The 10215-nt window shown below is 39.0% G+C and overlaps 1 protein-coding gene across 3 annotated transcripts in view; it reads left to right on the forward strand.

Annotated features, from left to right (window-relative positions):
* The window catches only part of zbtb16a (zinc finger and BTB domain containing 16a), a 309589-nt gene extending 299722 nt beyond the window's left edge, over window positions 1-9867 (forward strand). For all 3 annotated transcript variants that reach the window (XM_041801573.1, XM_041801571.1, XM_041801572.1), the window contains exon 7: window positions 2375-9867. In XM_041801573.1, the coding sequence (XP_041657507.1) occupies window positions 2375-2604 (230 nt within the window). In that variant the 3' untranslated portion in view covers window positions 2605-9867. The remainder of the gene's footprint in view (window positions 1-2374) is intronic.
* The last annotated feature ends 348 nt before the right edge of the window (window positions 9868-10215 follow it).

Consider the following 10215-nt stretch of genomic DNA (forward strand, 5'->3'; position numbering starts at 1 on the left):
ACATAAGGATACCATACTGTATTATACCAAACCATGGCGTAGATTATGATACCATTCAATATGATACTACACCATACCATAAAATACATATACAGGCCAGGTACACAATCCATGGCCCATGAAACTTGAGATGCAATCATCCAGGGATAGTCAAAATAAGATATGATATGATTTGGTACAGTGCTACAGTGCAATAGTGTGCAGTATGATACGATACAATACAATAGAGATAAGATATGATATGATATGATACTATGCAGTGTGGTCCAGGTGTGATACAGTATGTCAGGATATGATAGGAAAGGATAGGAGAGAACGGGATTGGATACCAACGGTGCCATTTTCCAAGTTAATAATATCATAATTAACTATTAATGACATCTGATGAACTGATCATTTCAAAAGAAATTTGCCACAAGTTTCCCCTCTTAGCATGTATCATCCTACAACTTCTTCACACCACTATTTGTCATCATGTTTATCTCGTGTTTAGCCAGTTTACTTCCCTTCATGTTACTGTCATTAAAGTGCCACTGTTGGGAGTCACAAAGTGGTCACACAGACATTAAGCAGGCAGGAAACTCCGTTCAAAGTGCTGTATTCTTAAAGAATTAATCTGTCAGTATTTGGCACCTGATAATTGTATCAAGTCATATGCCCATACATTGGTGTAACAGTCCTTTGTCCCACCACAAGTCTCAATACTACCAGTGAGATCCAGGAACATGCAGACATATTAGGGCATTGTCAGAAAAGCTAATACACAAATACATGGAGCCTAGAGACACTTTTCACACTCTTCTGAAGCTATTAGCTTCATTAAGAGTCTTTCTGGTCTGCATCCTGATGTCCTAACTCCTCAGTGTTGTCTTTTGATGGTTTTTCAAACAGAGATTAAAGCAAAGTGGACAATGAACTTTAAAAAGCAAAAGGCTGTCATTAAAACAAACCCTCTGCTGCCACATTTGATAGTTGCATATTCAATTAAAAGGCAGAACATTTCTTTTCAAATTTATCTTGTTGCACTGCGTGAAAAGCCTGTGGTTGTTAGAATATCCCAGCACAGTGGGACCTTTTAAATAAAAGCCGTAATGAGACTTGATAACAACCAAACATAAAGGGTTGTCTCCCCCTTAACCACATAAATAATCAGAGGATCAGTTTTTTAGCTTTAGAGGGAAACTTGGACAACACTGCATTGATACAGTCTCTCAAAGGTGAACCAACTCCACTACGGTACCTTTATTCTTCTATCTTTTTCCAATTATTTGGTCCAGTTGAAGCAGATTTTGTTCGGTCTTTTTGCTGCTGCTGTTCAGGAGACTGTCGGGATTTCCCTCCTGGGTTTCACTTCTCACAAACTTTGTGCTCCATCCAATTATGATAACAACAGTTGAATTTCTGTGAGCCAACAGGGTGAAATCTGTGGTCTCCAAATTAGGCGTGATGGGATTTTTCTCTTTCCTGTAGCCTGGCAGAGCGACACCATAACCTCTAACACAACAGGTTTTATATCCAGCAGTCCAAACTTTCAACAGACAACATTTTGCCATCAAAGGAAAAGTCACTTTAATTACTTTGTGGATCTTATTTTTGTCGCTCTGGCCAATATTTCTACCAGAACAAAAAAAGACGTCACACTGAGTGTCATGCTATGATCAGTGGAAAGAAGTTGTCAGACAATCAGACAAATTTTGTGTAGCTTTTATTTGTAATTAGAGATTGTTGCCAGCATGTTGAGCAGGCTCACCTACAGAGTTGAGTCCAACAACTGTGGTTTAGAAAAGTTCACTAAGCTGTTACTGACTGCTCTTTGTTTCATGATCAAACTTCACAGTAGCAGGTTCAGGTTTGGTTCCTTGATAAAGAAAAAGTCCCAGATTTATAATAGATTTCCCTCACTTAGTATTTTTTCTTTTACTGATGTTAGTGCAGCTTATACTTTATTCAGATGTTTGAAATATAAATTTGATTCAATTGATCAATACTTTGTTCCGTACAGCCTGTGAGGTTTGACAAAAAAACATGAGACAAAAAAGAGGAAAACAAAAGGCTGAGGCCCTTTGTGTACTTTAGACCTTGTCTTATGCCCAATCTTTATTTTTAGAGAGTACAAAACAGTAAATCTGATTGGTGGTACAAAATGTTCTGATTAGGTGCACTGTGTTATAACATTAATGTTAAGCTGTGTTAGTGTGTACTCTATACTTAGCAGACTAGAACAGCTTGTACTTTTTTAATCAAATTCTGTTCCAGATGCACTCATATCCTGATTCACAGTCACATCACGCTTTAAAAAGCACATAACACTGTCATTAAGAGGCACCTTGGCTAACCCTGATGTTGTCTTCACACCCACCCCTCTCATCCTCAGGTGAGAAGCCATTCGAGTGCAAGCTGTGCCACCAGCGATCCAGGGACTACTCGGCCATGATCAAGCACCTGCGCACCCACAACGGCGCCTCGCCCTACCAATGCACCATCTGCCTGGAGTACTGCCCCAGCCTGTCAGCCATGCAGAAGCACATGAAAGGCCACAAGCCCGAAGACATCCCTCCAGACTGGCGCATAGAGAAGACCTACCTGTACCTCTGCTACGTCTGAGGCCGGAAAGAGCGAACGAAGAGAGGAAGGTTATGGGTGAGGGAGGGGGAGGGGGTTGAGAGGTGAAGGAGAATGTAATAGAGCAAAGAGGGGAAGCTTGAGGAGTGTTGATGATCGAGGAATGTCAACGGCAAGAGACTTGAAAGCAAGAGGGTTTGTTTTCTCTTTTTTCTTTTCATGCAAAGGCGGCAACGACCGACTGACGGGGTGAAAAAGGGGTGGCGATGATGGGACAAAAGTGCTAAGAAGAGGAAGACTTGGACACGGAGAGAGATTCTCCACCATTGTTCGGATTCATCGGGTCATTCACTACATCTGCAACTGTGTTTGTTGTTTCAGGTCATTTTCATGCAGCGCCAGAAAGCAAGCAAGCTGTAAGGAAGTGACTTTATGGACGCTGCTGCTAGGAGTGAGAACGCAGATTCTCAAGGGCTATCTGAACTGAAACATGTCCACCATCAGGAACTGAATCTTTCACTCCATTATGACTTATTTCTTCTCCAAACTGGGGGTTTGGAGTCTTTTCCATGCTAGATTGGTATTTGTTTGTTTACATCCAACTGGTTCCATCAAAATTATATGGATCACATGAAGAATATGTGAATTTGAGCTTTCACTGGCTCCCCAAGACCTGGAGACCTTGTGGCTTTCAGAAGCCACTTTCGCCAAATGTCAACAGCTGTTCGTATTTTGGTTTCACTGCACCACAACAAACCAATCTGGAAGCTGAACTGAGGTGTATTTCATCAGTTTCACCTCAACAAACAACTTGATATTAGGAAATGAACGCTCTTGAGTTTGAATTTACTGCTTTAGGTAAAAGGTTCCCCTATTTCTTTACATCCTGAATGGGAGATGTATCTCTTTCGCAGCTTCCCATCAATTCTTCCAAAGCATAAGTCACATATCTTCCCAGTTTTTGCAGGATTCTGCCCGTCTATGTGCACGAGATCCTTCAGATCTCGGCGTGGCAGTGAGATAGCCCCTGAGAATCTGCAGCCGAATCGGTTTGAGGTAGAGTAAACAGTTGAACTGGATGAATGGGAGCACTAAAATATCGCAAACCAAGCGTCTGTTTGGTTTTTAGGGGAGAACAATGCTTGAGCTGCTTTTTTTTGTTGGAAGTCTCCCCAGTTTTCTCAGTAGTCTTCCTGGTTCTGCATCTCCGGTCGAGTCACCACTGGCCATTCATGGTTCTCTGCAGAGAGCCAAAGGCTGACAAGCATCACTTTTTCATCATATACCTTTTATTTTATTTTTTTAGCTCTGCATCGTTGTTTATCATGGCTTGATTGCACAGGTAAAACAAATCACGACAACAGTCTCTGTTTGACGTCTGCAAGTATATCTTCTTTCAATACATCATTACTCCTATTACAGTACGCCACATTAAACCCAGCCTATCTACATACTCAGCAATAGATTACTGGACTGCTTGTATCCATGTACATTAACTTGATGACTATCTCACACTAATGATGAACTACACAAACTGACACACAAACGGTAACACTCTGACCACAACAGATCTGTCCATTCACCACAGTGATGGAAGACAAAATGGGAAAATGGTAAACCGCTGCTTTCCGTGGGGAGTCCTGTGACTTCAACTGCTCGTAGTGAATGTTGAAGACGTGCTGGGAATGCCTTAGCTGCTGCACACCTTGCGCTGAAGGTGGCGCGGCTGGTTGAAGACTGTTATACGGCATCAAAAATATGAATGTGAAAGACTGTGAGCCGGGTTCATACTGGGCTGTGTGGGGATGAACAGTGAGGTTATGCTGCTTTTCACTGAAAGCCAGAAACCTAAAAGTCCTTGATCTAACTGCATTTTTATCACTTCACTTCACAATGGTATCCATTTTTCTGTGGCTTAGGTTGGAAGCTCAAACACTGATGTAATATCATACTGCTGTAATCAGGGTTATGCATCCTCTTTTACGCTCACAACTAACGGGCAACTGAAAAGACAATGAATAGTGACAACCTAAGGGTCTTAGGGATATATTCATAGGTGGAAAACAATATTGGACAAAGCCTGGGTGACATTAGCCATTGGTTACTGAAGAGCACTATCAGTCAGTGGCAGTCACTATATTAGAAATGCTGTTTCACCCTAACCTTAGATCAACCAAGAGACAAAGAGGTGAAGCTGAGGCAGGGGTTAAGCCTCCTGAGAAACAGCCCCGGCCTGCTTGTAGTCATAAAGCTCAACATTGCCCACCCACTTTTTCAGCAACTCTGATTCCGGAAGTAAACACGCCATTCAAATCCCCCGTAGGCATTTAGCAAAATCCTTATTCTTACACTTTCAAAGCATTGAAGCAAGCTAACCAGTTACCTGCATACTCATGGCTGTGCAATATTTGATTAAGTGCAAAAATAGCATTCAAAAAAGTAGTAAAGGTATAAAACTTTACCTTGCCTTTTTCTCTTCTTTTTGGGTAGCTTGTGCAAAAATGAGATCTGAAAAGACAGAATGCCATTTTTGCGTGCCCTAGCCCACAAAAACTATTTGAAAACAGAGAAAGAGGGAAGATACAAGACTATACTTTTGCCTTTTTCTCCAATTTCGAATGCTGTTTTTATTCATGGGTGAAGGAACTGCCTATCCAACAGTCTATTCCCATTCATAACTTCATTACAGGATAGTTTATCAAGCTTTCAAACCATACATGTACCTTTTTATTACACTTAATAGAATTGTAATGTTTACATTTTACGCAATAATGTTCAAAAGTATCATAATTTACATATTTATCAATTTATACTATGTGTTGCCATTCAATAGCCAACAGACCTTGTGGGTGCAGTAGTCATTTTCATAGTTGCAGGAAACTCCACCAATCAGAGGCATCACTCTGGCACTCTAGGATTGTGGGTGCTGTAGTATTTTTTGGCTGGGATCACAAATGAACTAGGTTTTTCTTAAAAACAGGTTGATCTCTGACAAACTTTTATCCTCTACAGGAGCACATACTATCTTTTACTGTTAGGTAGCTCTTGATAAGTCTCATATTCTTCTAACATTATGGCTATAGAGAAAATGAATGGGAATTTTCCTTCTGTAGCCATGCTATTGAGCACTACATATGGATATAACATATGGATAACAGTCCAATATTCTAACATGTTTAACATTGTATTGTCCTTTGCCAGTTAATTGTAATGACTTGGTTCAGGACATTTTAACTTGCAAGAGTTAAAATCTGTGTGTTTGCAGGACAGTCTCCCTAAAAGTGCCTCGCCTTCAACTTAATTTTTAACCACACAGGCTGCCACTCGCTCTAACTTTGTGGTAAATCGTGTAAATTAGTTGTTTAGCTTCTGTCTGAGAAAAACGTATCAAACAGGGGCACTCTGATCACAACAGACCTGTCCATTCAACAGCAGCTATTTTAGCTAACCTTTCAGTCGTAAGAAAGATTAATAAATTAATAAATAAAGGTAAGAACCCTGTAAGAAAATAATTTAGAAATGTCAAACTTCATCTCGGACAAGTTTATTAAAGCCTGGAAATAGATTTTTCTTCTTAATCATGTCTCAAACAAACAAATCCGTGTGCTAGCTAGAGGGAGCTAATGCTAGCTCTCATGCTACATTAGCTAATTTGTTATCAAACATGTTGTTTCACCCTAAAACATGGCTGAGTGTTCCTTTGGTTGTACAGTAACAGCTTACTTTCCAGTTTTGTTTAATTATAAGACTTTAAAATGATGACAGTTCATGAAATTTGCAGCTTTTATGCAACATAAAAGCAGGACTCAGCAGTAAGATGTTTCTAGCATGTTAGCTTCCTAACAGAGAAAAATGGCTCCTTTGTGAGAATGGTGGCTGTTTAATGTGATATGATTTTCTCTGTCTCTCTGTCTAGCTATCTAGCTAGCTTTCAGTGCTATAAGATGACACAAAGCTAATTTTTTTTTTTAGCATTCGGTGCATGAAAAGCAGCCCTGATTAACTGTTAAGTTTCTACATTTTTCTCTGAAAAGCAGCGTTCGGCCTGTTTTTCCTGTGCAGCCGCAGATACTATGGTTGAACCTCTGGCTTTATTTAGCATCACTGCATTGTCACAGCGTTACCGGGTTTGATCACATATCCAAAAGGCCGGTGGGAGAAAAAAAAAAGGGGGGAAATCACTGTCAGGACGAGACACGGCCCAGCAGCTCAGGGGGCGACCAGTAAGACGACAGAATAAATCAACTCTTTCTCTGTGGTTTTGTCCCTGCGCTTCGTCTCTCGTCTCCTGTCGTCGTTGTTGTTCTTGTTGTTGTTGTAATCGTTGTTGTTGTTGCTGTTGTTATTATTGACCTTGAGTTTGATCTCAACACATCGTACTTGAATTACCGCGTTTTGTGACCTCATGTTGCTTGTGTATTTTTTAATTTTTCCCTTTTGTTTCATTTGTACACTTTTATTTTGTTGATATGTCGGAAAAGATGCATTGCACAACATGATGAAGCAATGTGTACGCAGATAAAAAATATAAGTGCCACGGTGAAGAGATTTTTTTGTTTGTTTTTCTAATGCTGTGTATTTCTTTGTGCATTATTTGTTACCAAACTTGGTATTATTAACCCTGCTTGTTAATGAGCCGACAGGTTTGGTCATTTGTTATAAAAGCTACCTCTAAGTTCATTGTTTTTGGCAAAAGCACATTTTTGTGTGTGTTTGTGTTTTGCATTATTTCATCATTGCTACTTCATCTCATGCTTATTTTTATTTTCAAAAGTTGATTTATGATTGTGTTTTTAAGCAAAGTGTATATAAAGGGTGAGAGATTACAAACATAGAGGTTGATAGGATTGGTAAAGTCATTCAAACGGATGTTTATTCTTCTCTTATAGTCTCCCCCTGCACCTCCGACAACAGACGAGCAGAGAAAAAAGCAATTTTGAAGCCTTAAGTGATGAGGAAGAGGGATGCGGCAGATAAGAGGAAGTACTATTGCTTTTTAAGAGGGTTTAAAAACGAGAATTTAAACTTGAAAATATGTGAATAGAAGTGTAGTTTTGTAATGTGAAAAAAAAGAAAGGTTCATCAACTGAACCGCAGAGGACAGGTCATATTTGCAGTGATGCAGTGTGCGTTGGACAATTGGAACTGCAAGTGGTAATCAACAACTAAAAAATAAAAGAAAAAAGAAGGTTAAAAATAGAGATTCTCTCGGCTGATTAAGCTCTCTTGAGAAATGAGCGTATTCCTGAACAAGAGCCAACAGAGGCAATTTGATATATAAAAATTGTGATATTTTTGTATTCAGTGTCAGTCCTTTTTCCATTTGTGGAGGGTTACAGCAGGGCACAAATATTTGTATTTCTTTTTTTTTTTACCTGTTTTATTTTCTCTCTCTGGGTGTGAATCATTTTTGCCTTGCTCCTCTTTGATATTGTTGGACAAAAAAACGTGCGTGAACATATTGTAATAATAAGTGTTGCTTTCTGGATGTCAATTGCATTGTAGGTGAAGGACTAAATCTATCCGCCACAAATTTTACGAGTGAGTGTATGTGACAAAAAAAAGAAAAAAACTGAAAAAAATATGATAAAATATGGGACGGCAGGGGGACGCTGCCAAACCGACGAATTAGTACTTGTCATTCACAATTTTTCAATCAAACTTGACTGTCGCCATGTTTTTGTTTTTGTATTTGAAAAAAAAAAAAAGAAGAAGGGATGGCATGTCCCGTCGGTGTCTTGCCATTTTATTCTCAAACACTGTGAGCTGAGGGGCTTTTCCACCCTCGTGTAATACCCACCCACTCTAATACAGTCACGGCTCAGTCTGAACCACCACAATGCAAAGCGATCAGTCACATTGTTCCTATCATCGTCCTCTGAATGTTTTCTACTTTCTCGTGCGGGTGAACGAGTGCGTCAAAGAGTGTGTTACTATGTGTGTGCAAACGTGCGTGTTTGTGGAAAAATGCACTAATCAGATCAGATACAAAATAAAATATTCTATGCCACTTTTTTCTCTATGTTGGAAAAAATATATATATACATTGGCATTGTTATAGTTCTTCCCTCAGTGTTCCTCCGATGTTTCTGTACTATCTTTGTGCCTAAAAATGGAATTTGTTCAACAAGAGTATCCATCTATATCTGCTTAGTTTCTGTATTTTCAGAAGAAAATAAAATGGTGTCTCCAGCACCCTAGGGATGTCATGACGCTCGAAATTGACCTGATTTCTTTTTGTTTTTTAAATCCTGAATAGAGCAGGGCTTTTCCTCCTTCAAGGTCTGCGATGCTTTTGAAACAGCAGCGGGGATCTGCTTCTTTTCTTTGGCCGTACTCTGTGATTGGCATCCAAAAGCAAACTCTAACAATCCGCTCCTTTAAAATAGTATTTTTGCAAGAAAATTCAGCCCCATCAAGTTTTATTTTTCTCTTTTTTTTGTCAGCAACAGGTTTGCTGATGACTTAAATTGCTCTTGCAAAATAAAAGTAAAGAATACTTCTGTTTCTTTTATTTTAAAGTACTTTCCCCTCTTTTTTCGACAAGATGCATTTAGAAGGGGGATGTAAAATTTGTCAGAGAGGATTCATGGCATCCCTGGAGCTGGCACTCTGTGTTTTGGTGTGGTGTTTCTAGAACAAAAGTAGCCATTTCATGCAGTGTTTCAATGCATGTGCCATCGAGGTCTAGACTAAAAACTGTTTGAGTAACAAAGCACCAAGACATTGTATTTTTTATATTAGCACTGAGGACCAATTGCCCTGTCGGACCAAGCATAACAAAGCTTTTTATGTAACAAAGCTTTTCTCTCTGTCTTTCCCTGGCTTGTCTGTGCTACTTCTCTCCTCCATTGTTGTGACAGCACAAGTGCCAGTCGAGTTGCTCTGTATTAAGAAAATAGTGTTTTTATTATGATTTGAATTGTTATAGTTTTTGTCTACCTCAGCACCTAATCTTAGCCTAATCTTAGAAGGTGCCCAATTATTATTTTTTATTTTCTTTATTTTTGTTCTCTTATTGTTGTCGGTTGTATAAGTTTTTGAAAAATTTGCATTAGAGCTTTGCAAAGGTCCTTTGTCTTTTCCAGCGACAACGTGCTATGTTTGTTTGTTTGTTTATTTTTTTTTTCCTGTGGCAGTACGTTTCCTGTTGAGCTGTGCCACCAATCTATAGCCACCGTCTGTTGATATAGAGGTTGTTCTTTTTTGTTTCTTTCCATGTAGAATCAGACACCTCTCTTTGTAACATTTCAGTGTTCTCTGATGGAGTGTGAAAAAAAAATAAAAATAAAAGATTTAATGCTGCAGGTTCTCTTCTCCATGTTGTCACTAAAGTCAATGTTGTGCCTTTGATAGTGAAAATATCAAGAAGATTTCTTTTTCTACATCCTACTAACAGTAGATTGTTTTTGTAGTGGATATTTTTTGTATTTTTATTTATGAGTCTCATAATAAAAATCAAATCATGATGTTCAGTTGTATACTTTCAATCTGCGGTTAGAAAAAATAAAAAATGGACTTCATGTTGGCTGTCTTAGACCTCTTTCTGGCTATTTGTTCCCTGTTTTAATCTTTTTTAATTGTGAAGGGATCTAACAGAAAAATTGTAACTATGTGGGTGTTTGAACCATTCTCTGATATCATACAGTGCTT

Source organism: Cheilinus undulatus, linkage group 12 (genome assembly GCF_018320785.1).
Source record: "Cheilinus undulatus linkage group 12, ASM1832078v1, whole genome shotgun sequence".
Lineage (NCBI taxonomy): Eukaryota > Metazoa > Chordata > Actinopteri > Labriformes > Labridae > Cheilinus > Cheilinus undulatus.